Here is a 19,884-nt window from a genome sequence, read left to right as displayed (position 1 = left end):
GATATTTTTGATATTTAACAGTACTTGAAGTAAACTTTATAAATCTGATGATTTATACTTAAAGTGTATGTAGGTGGGATGAAAAGCCGACGATCAATTGAAAATTTTGACCTTTCAGTATTGAAGATATGGATTTTTTCCCAAAGCACCAAAAAAAAATTATGTCTTTTGGGAAAAAATCCATATCTTCAATATAAAAGGTCAAAATTTTCAATTGACCGTCGGCTTTTCCTCCCTGCTACATTAGTACATACACTTTAAGAATGAATCATTAGATTTATATATTTACCGGTACTTCGAGGACTGTTATATATCAAAATTTTGAAAAATATCAAATTTTTATAATTTGTCATAAAATTTGTATTATATTGTGATTTTCAAAAAATGAAAATTATTTGATATCAAAAGACATGCTTCAGTATTCAGAATGCAATTCGATAGGTCTGAGGTGCTCTCATGTCCCACAAAAATACTGTAAACATAATAAACGCTCATTTTAGATCCCTTAATGTATAGCAAAACCCTTTTAAGATTCAGTCCTGTTTAGTATAACATATACCAATTATTGTTGAAAATTTACCCAAAAAAATTGTATTCACTCTTTTTAGACTGGTCACAAGAAAACCACAAATCAATATTATGTTCCATTATAGATGTAACTAAAAGCAACAGTTTTATGGAACCCTGATAGGTTTTGCCAAAATCTCAGGGAAGTGAATCTCTCATTTTTTTATTTATCTTTGTGGAACAGTGTATATCTACATAGTATTAGTAATAAATAACATGGTAAAATCAATCAAACTTACCTTCAATAGTAACATTAAATTCAAAAGTGACATTGTTTCCACTTGCATCCCATGCATAATATTTAACTGTGGTTGTCCCCAAAGGAAACCTGTATCCAGAATTGTAATTTAATGTAACTGTGTAGTCTCCTGAGTTATCAGTCACTGTTGGTTCTGTCCATGTTACAACAGCAGTAGACAGACCTGATTCTGTATCCACAGTGATGTCACTAGGGGTGTTGCTAAATACAGGACCTTCATTGTCTGAAATATAACAAATGGTAAGAGTATTTGTTTAGTAAGAAATCAAATTTTAAAATCAACTTTTTTCAAGCTTGTCACAGGAAAATTGTGAACCAATTATGTTCCATTAAAGATGCAACTGAAAGCAACAGTTTGATTAGAAATACATGTTTGTGCTAATGTTTTCTAATCAGAAACGAGTCTCTGAGTATTGCTATTTTATATTACTGGGGCCCAAGCACTGATGAAGACCTCAGCATCGCTGGATTTAGATGTTTTTGCTGACTTCGAACTTTTGCCTTGTTCAAAGACTTTTGTCTGACACTGTGTTTATTTTATAGGCCTATTGGTCTAACGGCATGCATCCAACACTTTACTTGGGAAAACCACTTTTATCAACAGTTTGTTAGATCCCTGATAAGTCTGGCCAAAATCTCAGGGAAGTGAATCTCTCATTTTTTTTATTTATTATTGTGAAAACGTTTATATCTACATAGTAGAAAATAAAACATAAAATCAATCAAACTTACCTTCAATAGTAACATTAAATTCAAAAGTGACATTGTTGCCACTTGCATCCCATGCATAATATCTGACTGTGGTTGTCCCTAAAGGAAACCTGTATCCAGAATTGTAATTTGATGTTACTGTGTAGTCTCCTGAGTTATCAGTCACTGTTGGTTCTGTCCATGTTACAACAGCAGAAGACAGACCTGATTCTGTATCCACAGTGATGTCACTAGGGGTGTTGCTAAATACTGGACCTTCATTATCTGTGTGATAAATGATGTAAAAATGTTTATGACTGCAAATTTTGAATGACTTAATTTGTTTTTATATTAACAAGCATAATCCCTCAGAAATATGACCATTCATCCTGTCCAAAGATGAACTGAAAAGCAAAGTTATTTAAAAAACCAAGCAATGTTTTGAGACAGAAAATACATACTATGATTGTCAAGGGAGTTGTGTTGTAAATGTGACACATTTTTATTAATGACCATATTAACCAAGTCAAGGAGCTCAAATATTTTAAAACATATTAAAAAACAACACACAAAATCCAGCTGCTAAATGGATAGCAAAACGCTTTTAAGATTCAGTCCTGTTTAGTATAACATATACCAATTATTGTTGAAAATTTCACAAAAAAATTGTATTCACTCTTTTTAGACTGGTCACAAGAAAACCACAAATCAATATTATGTTCCATTATAGATGTAACTAAAAGCAACAGTTTTATGGAACCCTGATAGGTTTTGCCAAAAGATCAAGGAAGTGAATCTCTCATTTTTTTATTTATCTTTGTGGAACAGTGTATATCTACATAGTATTAGCATGGAGGTATATAAATAAATGGAGAATGATCTAGCCAAGCATCTTTTGTACTACGTTGGTTATGACCAATTATTGTTGAATAGGCAATTTCAGGGGATATTGATTATGCTAAGCTGATTACATTGTTAAGTCTGTTTCACTGGTCATTTCTTTCAATGGGGTGCTAAATGCAGTTACTTATAATGTTTATTGGAAAGTGCTCATGTTTCAGAAAATTTAATATCAAAATGTCATTTTCGCCAAAAAATTGCATTGAAATCAGTCTTTTTGAATAAAATAAACACCCTATCTGTAGGCCTATATCTGTGGTCATATTGTGACCCCCTACATTTAGGTCATGATTCTTGAAAAACTAAATTAGGCTATGACCCCCTATTTTTCTTTCCAAAAGGTTATGACCCCCCCCCCCCGGTATAGGCCTATTTGGAACCCCCCTCCAAAGAAAATGATGGCCCCTAATAATATTAATAATCATTTAGGCCTAAATACTGATAATTATTTATTATAAAATGAGAAGTTTAATGATGTTGAAAAGATTTTAGCTGAATTCAAGTACTTCCGTAAATTTTACTCGCTCTTAACTCAATTGGCCCAAATTGGCCCAACATAATTTTTTTACAATTGTAAGGTAAAAACGTTTTGCTTTCATTTGCACTATATTTGAACTCCTTCAGACCCCCTTAAAAGCTTAATATATGAACATGAAAACTAAGTATATTTGTCAAGTTACGGCACAACTAGTGTTGAAAACAGTTTCATAACTTGAGAACAGAACATCCAAATTTCATCGGGTTTTCGCACAATCATACATTGAAACTATAAGCTATCAAAACTGGCGACTTTGAACAGCTTATTGACTAGCTGACTTCATTATACAGTCTCTTTTACAAGCCTTCCGGTACGGGTCAATGTAGGGTCAATTCCTATGAGGAAATTTTGGGAGTGACGATCAATGAACCATGGTAGAGTCTCATAACCATCTTGGAGATCAATAGCTTGGCTGAAGTGGCTAGTCATTCAAGTTTGGTGACTCATTGAATAGAGGTAATAGGATAATCTCCACTTAAGAGATTAGAATTCTGGCGATCATTCTCCATTTATTTATATACCTCCGTGGTATTAGTAATAAATAACATGGTAAAATCAATCAAACTTACCTTCAATAGTAACATTAAATTCAAAAGTGACATTGTTGCCACTTGCATCCCATGCATAATATTTAACTGTGGTTGTTCCCAAAGGAAACCTGTATCCAGAATTGTAATTTGATGTTACTGTGTAGTCTCCTGAGTTATCGGTCACTGTTGGTTCTGTCCATGTTACAACAGCAGAAGACAGACCTGATTCTGTATCCACAGTGATGTCACTAGGGGTGTTGCTAAATACAGGACCTTCATTGTCTGTGCGGGAAAACAACCAATGGAAAAATGTTTTTACCACATATTTTGAAAAACTTAAATGACTTATTTTTATATAACATGCATAATCCATCACAAATATGTGTCAGCTCAACCAGTCCCAAGATTATGCATTTTCCATAGTTATTATTATCATTATATTATAATGTATTATTCTTGTATCATGTAATGAGTGAAAAGACATTAATAAATCTAATCTAATCTAAAGCAACATTATATCCAAACCAAGCAAAGTTCCTAGACTTGAAATACATAATTTGTCATGACAATTTTATTTTTAAACTTATGTGACACTGAGACTACATTTACTCAAGTATTTCACATTTACATTTACAAACAGATTGAAAATGACATACACATGTTAATTGGTTTAAAGTAACTGCTTATTTTCATTTTGCAAGTAATTCCTTATGGCAATAATAAAACCCATAAAAGCTCAAGCTAATATATGCTAATAATGATTCAATTTTGGGCCTATGAGGCTATGACGCCTATAACGTCTATAAGTCTGAAGTATACTTTTGTGGTCCCAATGAGCTAATATTGTTTATATAATGTGCTACTTGATGTGAAGGACATTTACTGGCTCTTAGTTGTCTGAGTTGAAAACATTTGGAACTCAAGATTGACTGTCAGTAGCCTAATGGTAATTCCCCATTTTAATGGGAATGACCATTAGGCTACTACTGACAGTCGACCTTGAGTTTCCCATCACATAATTTCTGAAAATAAGTAAGGTAAGTTTTTCATTATTTTTCTGCCTTTCATTATAAGACCAAACATGTGTGTAGAATGTGTTACTGTGCATCCTTGTTCAGGCTAACTTTCAAACCAATTATTCGCTTTGGATGTTTTTATTGGAGTAAAATCTTTTTTATAGGGTTAGCTTGAGAAATATTCAACATTCCTAGCTTAAGGGTCATTTTTGAAAGTTAATCCACACGGATGCTTACAACTTTTATACATGAGTGGCTGCCCCCCGGCTTTCATTAGCCTTACTTTACTAGAATGGTAATCTGCAATCAAACAAATTTGAACTTATAACTAGTTTTACAACATCAAAAGTCACTGGGTTTGAACTTAGAGGGGGTTAATGGATTGAACACAGTAGTTACAATGTCTGCTTTCATTCATTCAGTGCCCTGCTAAGGTAGATTGTGTTTTCTTCCAATAAAAAAGTAACAAAATTCAGACCAAAGCTCACATTTTCTGGCAACGTGCAGCAACCTCAATCCAAAGATTAGATCAACCTTGGATCACCCTCATTCTAACAATTAGGCCTAAATCTGCTTAACAGTTACCTTTTTAATATAAAACCAGGTGCTTTTGGTTGTGGTGTTAAAATAACTGTAGAGTAAAGCTGTTTGAAGGATTTCTTTTTATATAAAACCAGAGAAGATGTAATAAAGAGGAGGTTGATCAAGCTATCCTCAAACAGAATATGTGTGAGACCGCTCACTCAAAGTAAATGATGAATCACCCTATTTAGCAGCTTTACAATAGAAGACCACAATAGGGTTTGAACCCGGGATTGGTGTGATACACAAGTTGCAGCTAACTGCTTTTAGGGATAGGTCAGTGTGTGCATGTCATCATGCCATACACACCATGCATGCAGACCCTGTCATCTTGTCAGATTTCAGATAAAATATGACTGAAGTTCCATGGCAAATTATAATTTTTGCTACTTGTTGCCACTTTCAGACTCTATTATTTATGATAAAGAATGTTATCAATTATCAGAATATCTTTATTATGTTGGCAGGAAATGACAGGAAAATACATAAAACAATAAAATAGAAATGATCAACAATCATCACCTATCTAAAAAAATCCTAAAAATTTCTTCTTTAGAAATTTATATATTTACAAAAACAATGGATTTGGGGGAAAATTTTACAGCACTCGATTTATTTATTGTATTATCCACATGTGGTATCCCATCCAAGCAGCAGGTCCTTAACACACGCGTTTCATACTTTTTAACAAATTCTTTATAGAAACATTGGAAATATTTTCAATTCTGAAGTGAAAATTGGTCAACCATGGGCGGTCACACACATAACATCATAGGATATTTCAAGTGGATGTCTAACTACTTGAGAATAAAGGACTATGAATAGATGCGACAGGATTACATACGGGATTATCTCAAGGATATAATTCCGTTGACCCTCCTCTTTATTACATCTTCTCTGATAAAACCAAGTAAGCATGTGGTATTTTCTTTGTGCCTGTGTAGGCCTAAAACCCCGGTGTCGTCACTTAACATTGACTATATGTACGCATGATCGTTCCCAATTTCGCGAAAAAAGGGGTTATTTTTAAACTATGTTCGCGAACATAAAATGTTTAAAAATAGGGTTGTTTTTGACGACGGTGTACTCGAAATTAAAAATAGGGTATATTTTGTGAATCATGATAAATTGATAATGTTGAAATCCCAAGAAATCTTACCATTTCTCGCTCAATTTACTCCCGGATTTCTCTTTTGTGAAACTTTTTTGCCTTCCTAATATCCCGGCTTAAATATTCAGCAACACGCTCGACTCGGTTTTATTTGCTTCATGGTTTGTTTACACCGATTACGTCACTGGGGACTTACCCAGTTTGGCCGCTGATTCCATGAGACTTTTTTCATCGGCTTTATTAATGACGCGCCCGGCCTCCGGAGCCTTGACAAACTGGGTACCCCTAAACCGGACCACAAACTCTTGAAATGGCACCTGATCAAGCTGATCATAAAGGAATTGTTCGTGGCAAATGCCAGAAATAGTGCCGCGATTGTGACGAGTTTGAAGCATCCTATTGGATGTATTTGTATATATTTTTCTGTAATTTTCCTCATTTATATATTAAAAGGACAACAGAGTTCTCCTCAGAAAAGAAAATGAATCAGAACAAGTGTTTTTGTAGCTTTTTGTGTGTGTTCTTGAAATGTTAAAAAAGGGGTACTTTTGTAAAAGTGTACTTGAAATGCAAAAAATAGGGGTATTTTTTAAGGCTAATTTGTACCCGTTTTCGTGTAAAATAGGGGTAAAAAATGACGAAAATGTTCTTGAAACCGCGCAAAATAGGGGGTATTTTTGACTTAGGGAACGATCATGCGTTACGCCTTTGAATGTTAAGTGACGACACCGGGCCTAAAACTCTTGCAAGGTTGCCTGCTTTATATCTTTATAAAACCAGACACTATTATGGTATGTAGTGTGTTAACACTTGTAATCACAAGTATTGTTATCAATTACATGAAAGCTGAGCAAATTAATGTTAGGTATTCTTTTGGGGTTATTGCTTACATACATTAAACCATTCAGTATTTCTATGAAGGATGGAAGGTGATTTTAATTTAAGGCATGGTACTTCCTGGTCATATAACACCCCTAATATGACAATTTCCTTTTATTTTCTGATGTGAAAAGTATAATTCACATTTTTTTCTAGACCCCCCCCCCCCCTTTCTGACATAAAATCATTTTCAGGCCCCCCACCTTTTTGGCCATGAAAAATAAACGTCAACCCCACAGAAAATAGTGTAAACTCATGTTCTACAAGAAAAATTAAGGCTCCCCCTTCAGATGAATAAACAATTTCAGAGCCCCCTTTTTTATGAACGGTCCCTAACATTGGGCTATTCCAGTTGAAATCCATACAGCCCTATAGAGGCCGTCAGCGTGACGTCATATGCCGCTATCTTGTGGGTACACGCTGCGATGGTCGTTCGATCTCCTTGCGTGAACAGCAAAATGACTGCGTCGATGCGTGAAAACAGCTGTGTGGCAAGCTGCGCCCTGCGCGTAGTGTCTGGCGCATGAACACGCGTATCATTTGTACCCACAAGATGGCGAAAGGCTGATGGCCTCTATAGAAGACATGACCTTAATCTCCCACACAGGAGGTGTAGATTTCAAATGGAATCACTTATTCAACCCCATTTGAAATTCACACTCCCTGTGTGGAAGTTTAAGGTCATGTCTTTCTTAGGGAGAGTGTGGATTTCAACTGGTTTTGTGTATTGGACGTATGACTTCAGAAAACAATTTTTCAGATTTTGAAAATTGGTGCTTTTATGGTGGGTTCAGTCTTCACTGACAATGTGTACGCATGATGGTTCCAATTAGGGGTACTTTTCAAGAAATGTCCGCGGAATTTTCTAGGACAAAATTGTTCGCGATTGTCCAAATTAGGGGTGTTTTGGAGCAAAATTGTCCTTGAAATGAAAAATAGGGTGTATTTCTAAGACTTTCGTCCGCGTTTTACTGCTACAGTTTTCGTTATTGTCCTCATTTCGCGCGTGAAATAGGGGTAAAATTCAAAAGCGCCCTTGAAATGGTAAAAATAGGGGTATTTATTTCGGAAAAATGTCTTTGATTCCTCGTGATAAGGGGGTGAAATGAAAATGCGTCCTCAAAATGATAAAAATAGGGGAGGTATTTGGGGGCAAATTGTCCTTGATTTCGCGCAAAATAGGGGGTAAAATTGCTGCAAATGTCCTTGATTCCCCGTGAAATAGGGGTCATTTTCAAATCCTGGAACGGTCATACGTCCTACCTTTAAATACAAACTGAACCCACCGGGTATATGAGGGAGCACAACACCAAATCAATCAAGCACACAATTTATGCAACCCTAATGAGTTCTGGTAAAACATAAATACTTTTTGGGTGGGTTTATCATTGGACTTGTAATGAAAGAGAGTAGCATGTTATAGCTTGAATAGAAGTTTAAGGCCTATACATGAACTTGACTTGCCAACAGTGTCTCCACATGGAGTTACCCTTTAAACATGAACAAAGTAGCATTCCACACTAATGAAGAAAATAGACCCTCAAACTTGCATTGCAACTCTTTGTCAAAGACTACTCGCGATTGAGGGGGCACAAGCCCTATTCGCAAACCGCAATGCCCCTCGAATAGCAAGCGAAGCGGGCATGCATGGTTTCCAAGAGAGTGTGATTCCCAGTTTTTCTCCCTATGGATAAAATATATTACACGGTCTGTAGCACTACTTTAAGGTGACTTCTGAGGCTGAGAAGAAAAAGAGTACATTTTGCCCAATCTCAGCATATTTTGCTGCAAAAGGTTTTTTAAGATGATTTTTAGATCAAGTTCACAGAAAATATTAAAAAGTTTTTTAAGACAAATCTTGACTATTCTGATGGTGACCCCCCCCCATGCCTCTAAATTTATTCTGACAAATTCAATTTTGGGTGATGTTTAATTTGATATTTTAAGTGTCCCACTCATGGAATGGGTAGGTAATTTTTAGCAACCCTGTCCCAAAGAGGTTTTAATTGATTTGCTATTTTTATTACATTTAGTATCACAACAACAAAAATTGCACTACAAACTCTACTGGAATGTGGATAATCCGTACGCCCCCATGAGGTTCCGGCACATGATTATTGATCTTTACTATTATTGTAATTCACAATGAAAAAAAAACTGTGGTTACACCTTGCATGGAAGAAAGAGATGAGAAGGAACCACAACGACTTCGATCGGCCAAGTTTTAATCCGCATATCTATTGACGCATGAAAAGAAAAGCTATCAATGGTACTTACTTTCATGTATGATCCATTTACCGCGATCGATGCTTGGCGAAATAATTACTGGAAAAAAACTATAACAAACCCATCCAAGAACAAACAAACGCTACCCAGAAGTAAGATTATGGAATTTCACTGATGCTCTGAACTTGAATAGTAGCTTTGTTTTGGGATCTACAGTCAAACTGTTTTCTTGATCGTGTTATGTAGAAAATGTCTTTAAAACATCGAAAAGGTCATCAAAATCGGCCGTTTTTTGCTGAGTTTCATCTTTAGCAAATAAGGTAAGATTTTGGTGACTTTTTCGATGAAAAATAGATGCAAAATATTCTTAAATAATGTACAATGTTCCGGTTGAGTCCGGTACATGAAACCTGTTTAATTTAATAGTTTATATGTGTATAATCGTAACTACAATCAACGAAAAAAGTCCTTGGAACGCCTGGCACACTCTGTCAAGATTCCGTGCAGAATTTCTTATGTTCATGGAAATGACCTATATTGTGTTTGGGAAGAAAGCGTGACATCTACAACAATGATTTCCCTTCCCTCTCCCCATCAAGCAATGTTGGAACACATTGGGGAACCGCTGAAGACATTGGCATTTCTCAACATTGCACGGGGGAGAGGGGGTGACAGTTTTCCGTTATTTACAAGCAAGCGTTCCAAGACTTGTTTCGTTGATTGTCTCTGCCGAATGCAAAATATTTCATCTAAATTTCGTTTTTGTCTCATAACTCAAAAACGGAATGTCGTATGAGCTTCAAATTGCACACGAATTGAGAGTGGATTATATGCTTTGTAATCATAATAAAATTGTTGATAAAGAATTTGGTTTATTTAGGAATGGTCATTGGAAACACCCCTATGCTAAATTACTCACGTTTCTTAATCATGGCTCTAAAATGCTCTAAAATGTCGTTTTTGTCCATAACTCAAAAACAGAATGTTGTATGAGTTTCATATTGCACCAGATTTGAGAGTAGATAATATCCTTTTGAATCATAATAAAATTGTTGATAAAAATGTTGAGTTATTCAGGGAGTGGTCACTGAAAACACGTCCTATGCTAAATTACACAAGTTTCAGTAATTATGCTCTCTACTTCAGTCAAATTTCGTTTTTGTCTCGTAACTCAAAAACACTACAAATACATTTTTTACAATATCACAATGTTTTGGAGCATGTTTCCAAAATATTTTCAATGTTATTAAAACTTAAAACATTTTGTACCCTTTATGATATAACCCAACATGTAAATGTTTTCTCTAAAACTTGTGTATGCTGAGTATAGGCATATCCGAGCGAATCAGAAAGATTATGATATAACAATTTTAAACTACTCATTTCTGAATATTATTTATATTAAAACACGCTTTTGAGATGAGAAAAAAAAAAGAAAAGAAAAAAAAAAACACAATTGAATATACTATTTTAAAAAAAGACCACCACTGGGACTCGAACCATTCACATCGGTCAATAGTCAAAAGGTTATCAGTCTGAGGACTATTCCGCTACGCCACGCTGCCATTTCGCAATCAAAGTAACACGTTTTGTTCTTTTATAGTATTCAGGTATCGGCGAAAGTGTAAACTTGTATAGAGTGTTTGCACGAAGGTCATGGGTTCAAATCATCCTCCAGACACGCTCCATAAGATATGCTAATGCATAGAGTACAAAGAATTACTTCGATCAAAACCAGTTAAACAGGTGATTGGTATTGTACTCCGTGCATTTGCATGTCCTCTGGAGCGTGTCTTTAGGATGGTTTGAACTTAATGATCTTCCATGCAAGCACCCTATAGTAGAAACGGCAAAATGTATCAGTTTACCATAATGACAAAATGGTCCAAAAGCGACATTTTATGTTTTTAGGCCGCATCTCACGAAGCGTCACGTTCGCTTACATTTGCTATACCAATTGAAAATGTTTTATTGCAAAAGGAATGAAACATTCGTTTTATATATGAAATTTGTTAACAGTTAAGTTTACCAATTTGAATTGAAATAAATACGCATAAACAACTCATTTCTGAATATTATTTATATTAAAATACGCTTTTGCGATGAGAAAAAAAGACAAGAAAAGAAAAAAGAAAACAACAATTGAATATACTTTTTAAAAAAGACCACCAATGGGACTCGAACCACATCGGTCAATAGTCAAAAGGTTATCAGTCTGAGGACTAATCCGTTCATGCCACGCTGCCATTTACGCAATCGAAGTAACAAGTTTTGTTCTTTTATAGTAGTCAGGTATCGGGAAATGTATAGCGTGTATAGTAGAAATGGAATTGAAAGTGTATAGTTTATTTCAACAAAATGGTCCAAAATGTTAACACATTTTATATTTTTTCAGGCGCATCTCATGAGCGTCAGGTTAAAACGTTTACAATTGCTATACCAATTGAGAATGTTTTAATGCTGAAAAATTAAACATTGATTTCATTTATGTCATTATGGTAAACTTGTTAACACTTTGCCATTTCTAATTACAAGAAATACACTTTATACCTGACTACTATAAAAGAACAAAACTTGTTACTTTCGATTGTGCAATGACAGCGTATGAGTGGATTAGTCCTCCGACTGTTAACCTATTGGCTATTGACTGATGATGGTTCGAGTCCCAATGGTGGTCTATATTTTTCTTTAAGTGTATTAAATTGTTGTTTTTTTTTTTTCTTTTTTTCTCATCGCAAAAGCGTATTTTGTTATAAATAATATTCAGAAATGAGTTGTTTCAAATTGTTACATCATAATCTTTCTGATTCGCTCGGATGTGCCTATACTCAGCAAACACAAGTTTTAGTGAAAACATAAATTTAACACGTTAGGTTATATCATAAAGGGTGCAAAACGTTTTAATAACATTAAAAAAACATGTTGGAAAACATGTTGCAAAACATTGTGATATTGTACGAAAAATTCATTTCTAGTGTTTTTGAGTTATGAGACAAAAACGAAAATTGACTCAGTATCATACAGAAGAGGGCCATAATTACAAAACTTGTGTCATTTAGCATAGGAGGTGTTGTCAGTGACCACTCCCTAAATAACTCAACATTTTTATCAACAATTTTATTATGATTCAAAAGGATATTATCTACTCCCTAATCGTGTGCAATATGAAGCTCATACAACATTCTGTTTTTGTGTTATGGACAAAACGACATTTTAGAGCAGTTTAAAGCCATAACTATGAAACGTGTGTAATTTAGCATATGGGGTGTTTTCAGAGCCCACTCCCTAAATAAATCAAATTCTGTATCAACAATTTTATTATGATTGCAAAGCATATAACCCCCTCTCAAATCGTGTTCAACATGAAGCTTATACAACATTCTGTTTTTGAGCTATGGACAAAAACGACATTTTAGAGCAGTTTAGAGCCATAATTATGAAACGTGTGTAATTTAGCATATGGGGTGTTTTCGGTGACCACTCCTAAATAAACCAAATTCTTTATCAACAATTTTATTATGATTGCAAAGCATATAATCCACTCTCAAATCGTGTGAAATTTGAAGCTCATACGACATTCCGTTTTTGAGTTATGAGACAAAAAACGAAATTTAGATGAAATATTTTGCATTCGGTAGAGACAATCAACGAAAAAAGTCCTTGGAACGCTTGGCACACTCTGTCAAGATTCCGTGCAGAATTTCTTATGTTCATGGAAATGACCTATATTGTGTTTGGGAGAAACGTGACATCTACAACAATGATTTCCCCTTCCCCTCTCCCCATCAAGCAATGTTGGAACACATTGGGGAACCGCTGAAGACATTGGCATTTCTCAACATTGCACGGGGGAGAGGGGGTGACAGTTTTCCGTTATTTACAAGCAAGCGTTCCAAGACTTTTTTCGTTGATTGTAGCTAACTCGTTTCAGTGCCAAAGACTGCCAACTCTGAGAAAAAAGTCATCAAAGTTCGGGAAAATTGGGCGAAATGGAAGAAAAAGATGTAGGCCATCAATGACCGATGATCACGTCACCAGAGAAAATCCTATAGAGTGCTTGCACGGAAGGTCATTAGTTCAAATCATCCTTCAGACACGCTCCAGAAGACATGCAAATACATGGAGTACAATACCAATCACCTATTTAACGCGGGGTATTTATCAAAGTAAATCCTCATGAATAACAATGTCAATTAAATGTCGGTAAAGGGAGTGTACAAAGTGAATGCGTTCGTTGTGGTTCCTTCTTATCTCTTTCTTCCATGCACCTTGTAACCTTCTTCCTATGCAGTGGATAATCCATATCATTGATTTGCCAATATAAGGGGTTGTGCATGGGTATGTGAACGCAATATTGGGTAGATGAGTGCCACTGATACAAAAGCAATAGTTCAAATAAATAATAATAATAATGTGCAGCAGTCAAGGGTCCCTTTTTAAGGCTCTCCAGCAGTTCCTTAAGACCCATATTTGGATCATGATCCAGTTCATTGAGCCTCAAACTCTGACAATTGCAGCTCTTTAGTCAAAATTTGGAAAATTTTTGACTTTTTTTTAGCTCCAAAGCCTATAATTTGGCCCAGGATTTTTAGGTCACAAGACCTATCAAATATGTTGAAATTTCAGTTCATCAAGCCCCTATTTTGCCCAAAATTAGTTCTTAGTTCCCATAGTTTGGCGCTCCACGCCGCACACCCTACCAAAATTACAGTTTAGCCCCCCCCCCCTGCCCGGGTTGTGCAATAATAATGAGCCAGGGGGATAATTTCAAAACATGGTGACAAAAATGCTTGCCCTCCCTCAGCTTGCCAAAAATTGTTTGCTCCCTTTCATATCCTGCCAAAAATATTTGTACACCGGCCCTCTTGCACATGTCAAATTTTTGAGATCCCAATTTGCAAACCTTATTAAGGCATATTGTTTGGACAACATCATATCATTGGAAAATCAATAATATGAGGACATTGAAAATGACTGCTTTTTTGAGAAAGTAAGTCGTTTAAAATTGATATTCCACAAAAACCAACTGTAAACGGGTGAGTTTCTTTGAACAAGACAGATTTGTCCTTGAAACTACAGTGATGTCATGATATGAACATAGCCAGCATTGTGAGAGAATGGATGTCATGCCAACACTGTCAATGCACTGATCGTAGTGTTGTTTCCATCAGAAAAAACTCTGAATCAAGTATTACAAATTTAATGGTTTTTGCACTTCAGGCAAATTTTGTCTTACATGATTTTCCCTATTAAACTCCTGTTAATTTCAAGTCAAGCGTAATAAGCAATTTTCTTTCAAGAAAAAGTAAAATTGGATGGGGAAAGCATGGGAAAAAAAGTAAGAAAACTGAAAGTGAACGTAAATATGCGGCCTGAAAGTCGGGCCCGCACCCGTGAATGAAATCAATAAAAATATGCGATTGAAAAGTAAATAACCAATAAAAGAGTGAAATTGATGCATGAAATGGCTTCATTGGGGCTTTCATTTTGAACATTTTTCAAAATTCTGAGGGCCACACCCACCCCCCAGTGTTGCGCAAGCACAGGTGGTGCTGTCGTGCCACACAAAAAAGCATTCAAAAATTGGAAGTGCATCCCCCATCAAAATACCCTGGCACCTCAGGTGTACTAATGGCAACATAAAAAAAAATAACAACTTCTGTAATAAATCATTCTTGGAAATGATCTGAGATAAATAACAACTTCATAAATCATTCTTGGAAATGATCTGAGATATTCGTCTCAGGAAATGATTATATCATTGAGCTTTTCAAAGTGATAATAGCACCACAGACACTGAACAAATTTGTATGAAAATATATAAATGGCACTGAATGGCACTGAATGGCACTGAATGGTAGAGTGCTTCACAAAGAACATACAAAATGCTTGCTTGCATCATAATCACTGATGATTGCATGCTATGTATATCATTGTGTTTATAATGTTACCATGACACCATCCTTGTTGAAAATAAAATAAGACTTATCCAAGGACATTCAAATAATGTGCCAAGTCACGGCCCTGCATGCCGGGTCCGCATGATTTTGATTAAATTAATATTTTTCAACCTGGGTTTCAAAATTTATTAGTTGGAAATTTGTAACTAGCTGTAGTGTAAGGCAACGAAAAAAAAAGTTCTGCGGGCGGATGGACCTTTCAAGTAGGGTCGGTCAGGGTTTTTTAGCAATTGACTCTAATCACCAAAATCTGTTGACCCATGACACATGACCCATCTCCGAACTCAACTTGAGATACTCTATGCTGCGAAGATGGACACCCATAATTGCTTTCAAGAGGTATCACGTTGACAAGGTTTATAGCAATTTCACACTATTTGACCCCATTTGACCTTTAAACCATGACACATAACCCAGTTTTTTTAGAAGCCAAGGGTTAAAGTAAAAATTTAACAACTTTTAGATAATTTCACCCGTGATTCGGGTAGAAATTTGTTGGCATCCAACCCTGATGAATGAGTAATGATGTTCTGATGCTTTCCCTTATATGTCCACACACAAGTTCAAATCAAAGTATCTTCCAAATGACTTTAAATTTTTCAAATCAAAATACCTCAAAATATTCAAATGTAAATGACAATATTTTATAAAGAATCCTCAAGTAAAATCACTAGTGTTATCATGTGGTTGTGGTCTCAGAACTTGTTCTGCTGACATTACTCCCCCTTGTGGTGGATGGTCACCATGATCACATCATGAAATTGAGTGGGCAGCTTTAGTTGCCCTGTAGTCTGTCCCATACAAAAGGTTCAATTTTAATGAGATACAGAATTTCAAGAAGCATTTTTGCATGAATAGATCAATATAATAGGCTTCCAGTGGGCAAAGGTTTTTTTTCACATTAGGCCTATTCTATAGAGTGTGTTGATGATTACACAGCTGTATACCTACACAATATACTAAACTTATTATACACTTGATACTGTCACAGTCACGTTACAGTTCACTGATGATGAAAAGTGTGTGTCAGATGTTATAAAGAAAGAGAAACAGAATTGTCAAGTGGTTCTTCTACTAGCCATTTTGAAATAGTTGCATCAATGCATTTTGCTTGCATAATAACTTGCAATGATGTGATATTTTTACATATTTATTTATTTATTTTATTATTAGAACATACGCTTTTATATCAGCGGCACACGTCTACCCGACGGTGCATTCACAAAATTACAAAGTAAAACAAGAAAACACAATAAATCAACAAACATAAAACATGGCAAAATGTTAATGAGTACAATATTATCGATCCACTAGGCACAATCCCATTTACATGATCACGAGCAGGAAGCGGTGCAATGGCAAAAGCGGGACCCTACAACGTAAGTGAACGGCGCGCATTTAACAAACATACCAGAGCACAAGCATTCAAATATGGCTGAGGAATAAAGTGTGATTGTGACTTGTGGAACAACAAATTTTACTCCAATACAAAACATAATTTACACAGCAATTACGCAAAATGTACAATGTACATATAAAAAATTAAATTACTTGCATGGCTATCTTAAAAACTTAATTTGTGAGTTCATTACGAAGTCGCCACACCTTTTTTAGGAATGATAATGTGCCCAATATTGCCCATACTGATCCTGGCTTAGTCCCACCTCATTAGAAACTGATAATGCCAAATCAATTTTTGATTGGAAGGGGAATGGAATTGTATATGGGTGTTTAAAAACTTACCCCAAAATATTTGAGCAATTTTTAAATTCTTTTTGGCCACATTTTAAAGGCATTGGAGGTGCCATGAAAGCACAAAAATAACTTAAATTTAGAAGTAAAGGCAATTCTTAAAAGTCTGATTTTTTTCAAATGGAGATATGACAAAAAGTAAGAAAACAACAGTTCTGAAAAATATGAAGCTCAAATCAATTGTGTCTGACAGTGTGTTGACCAGTATATATACAAAACCTCCATCATTGGCTACAATGCCAAATTTTGTTCTTATTCTTATTTTAATCAACTTTAAAGTTGCTTTTGGTCTTGTCACAAGCAGGGTTATGTCAGCACACCTATAATGGGTTGAGACACATACACCCCTAAATGGAAGACATGACTTTAATCACCTACACAGGGAGTGTAGATTTCAAATGGAGTTACACATTCAGGTAAACCCACTTGAAATTCACACTCCCTCTGTGGAAGATTAAAGTCATGTGTGCCATAGGGGGTGTATGGATTTCAACTGGAATAACCTAATAGTACTTCTTACAAATATGCAACAATGTTTCGATAAATCCCATAATTCCTTGCGGTCAGACCCGAGATGTCGTCATCTGACGTCACGCCGACTTGCAACATGCAATAACAATGTTCGCTAAACGATGTGCGCATCGGCGTGATGTCAAATCCCAAATAATGACATCTCGGGTCTAACCGCAAGAAATTATGGGATTAAATTTATGATTTTGTATTTTCTGGTTTAACAAATCACTGATAATGCCAAAACAATGGGAAAAAAACAATACATTTGGTAAAAAAATACTTACCATAAACTGTGACTATAAAAGAAAAAGAGTCCCCATTTCCCGATGCATCTACAACGGTATAAGTGACAGTTGAATCGCCAAGCGGAAAATTGGATCCGGATGCGAAATTGGAAGTTACTGAGAAAACCCCAGAGTTATCGGTCACCGTTGGCTCGCTCCAATTCACTTGACCGGTATCTTGTCCGGAATCAGTGCTAGCCGATTGATTGCTTGGCTGACTCGAGATCACTGGAATCTCATCATCTGTGTAAAAAATGAAGAAAGAAAATATTTTTAGAACTCAAAATTTAATGCTAATTAAATTTAGTGGAATTTTATCAGAAAATGTTTTTTTTTAATTTTTCTTATGCATTTTTAGCATGAAAATTATTTTTTTTTTGGGGGATTTCTCAAATATGCAGTAAAATTGTGCCCCAAAAAAGACAAAACTTATGTTATTTTGACCAAAACAAGACTTTTACTTCCAATGGGTTATTCCAGTTGAAATCCACACACACTATGGAAGACATGACCAGGGACAGGCGATAAAAAAAAAAAAAAATAGCAAATTGCGCGGAATTGCGCTGAACTTTTTTTTTTAGTGCAAATCATGTATCCCTAAATTGCGCGGAATTGCGCGGAAAGAAAGTTCCGCGCAAATCGCCTGTCCCTGGACATGACCTTAATCTCCCACACAGGGGGGGGGGGTGTACATTTCAAATGGAGTCACCCATCCAGGTAACCCCATTTGAAATTCACACTCCCTGTGTGGAAGATTAAGGCCATGTCTTCCATAGGGGTGTATCGTGGATTTCAACTTGAGTAGCCCAATGCATCAAAAATATAGGGTAATTCCACACCAAAGTGGACATGAAAAACAAATTGAAAAATGCTCAGAACTTTGAAACTACACAAATTTTGTATCAGATGAAAGAGGTCAACATGCTCTTGAATTTGAGCCATCTTACATTTACATTAAAATATGTTTACTATGATTTTTCTTCAAAAATCCTGTTTTAGGTCAAATCTTTTTTTTTAGATTTTTTATTTTTGTGAAGAAATGCCTTCTTTTGGATCCAAATTACATGCCCTCATTAAGGTTTTATGTGGTTTTTTTTTACAAAATTGCTCAATGAGGGTTGAAAGTTTTATTTTAATACTCAAGTGTTTTTCACAATTTGTCCATTCAACCATTTGTCTTTCCGGCCGTTACGAAAAATCTAATCCAATTCAGGCATTGTATTTAATTAATGAAACACATAATTATGAAACATAATTTCAAATGAAAATAGGTGTAGCATATCTGTTAAACACTCTGGAGGATTATATTTCCCAGGTAACAATATTCACAGACTTTATGTAAAACGCATTTTGGTGGAAAATCCATGTCTGTTTGATTGTCCTGATTTCTACGAAAATAAAATGTGGAATTTGAAGGTAGTATTTATAGTAACAGAAATTGGAATAATCCAATTGTAATCCATCAGGGATGTGAGAGGCCTCAGACAAAAAAAGAGGAAAATTACTAAAAAAAGCTGAAAAACAGCGTAAAATCAGGGTAAATATAAGCATATATCCTAGATGTGTTGGTGTGCTGTGCATGTGTGTGGGGGGGGGGGGGGGTTGTAATTTACTATGTTCCCAGGACTTAAACCTACAAGCGCATACATTTTCCAAGGACCTCACTTCAGTATAGACCCTATGAAATAAACCAGCTTGAACATGTTTAGTAACATCTGAAATGGCAGCCATGTTGGGGATCAAGCTACATGGTATTTCAGAATGGCAATTGAATCACCTGTTCGAATCACGTCTGATGTATTGTTCACACAAATCTTGTGGGGCGGTGTTTAATGATGTAGTATTACACAAGGTATATACCCGGCTTTACCCACGCTGTCCCATGACCTTGCCCGTGTCCTCAGAAGTAATCTATGGTGTTCTATTCCCCCAAGGACTGTCACACCCAGTCATTGTGACTTTGTAAGGACATTTTTAACAGTCATATCTCCTTTCCATGGACATATGTTTCCAAGTACATAGTGTTCTCTGACTTTGAGGACATTTTTGACATCACATCTCCATTCCAAGGACATAT

The 19,884-nt window shown here is 35.6% G+C and overlaps 1 protein-coding gene across 1 annotated transcript in view; it reads right to left on the bottom strand.

Moving 5' to 3' along the window:
* LOC140166768 (hyalin-like) overlaps nt 1-19,884 on the bottom strand; it is a 43,107-nt gene that overhangs the window by 860 nt on the left and 22,363 nt on the right. The window contains exons 4-7 of the mRNA XM_072190261.1: nt 17,808-18,050; nt 3,524-3,766; nt 1,559-1,801; nt 807-1,049 (exon numbers count right to left, since the gene is read on the bottom strand). Coding sequence (XP_072046362.1) covers nt 807-1,049; nt 1,559-1,801; nt 3,524-3,766; nt 17,808-18,050 — 972 coding nt within the window. The remainder of the gene's footprint in view (nt 1-806; nt 1,050-1,558; nt 1,802-3,523; nt 3,767-17,807; nt 18,051-19,884) is intronic.

This window comes from Amphiura filiformis, chromosome 12, assembly GCF_039555335.1.
Source record: "Amphiura filiformis chromosome 12, Afil_fr2py, whole genome shotgun sequence".
Lineage (NCBI taxonomy): Eukaryota > Metazoa > Echinodermata > Ophiuroidea > Amphilepidida > Amphiuridae > Amphiura > Amphiura filiformis.
Note: the sequence above shows the minus strand (reverse complement) of the source record. Positions and strands in the feature narration are given on the sequence as shown.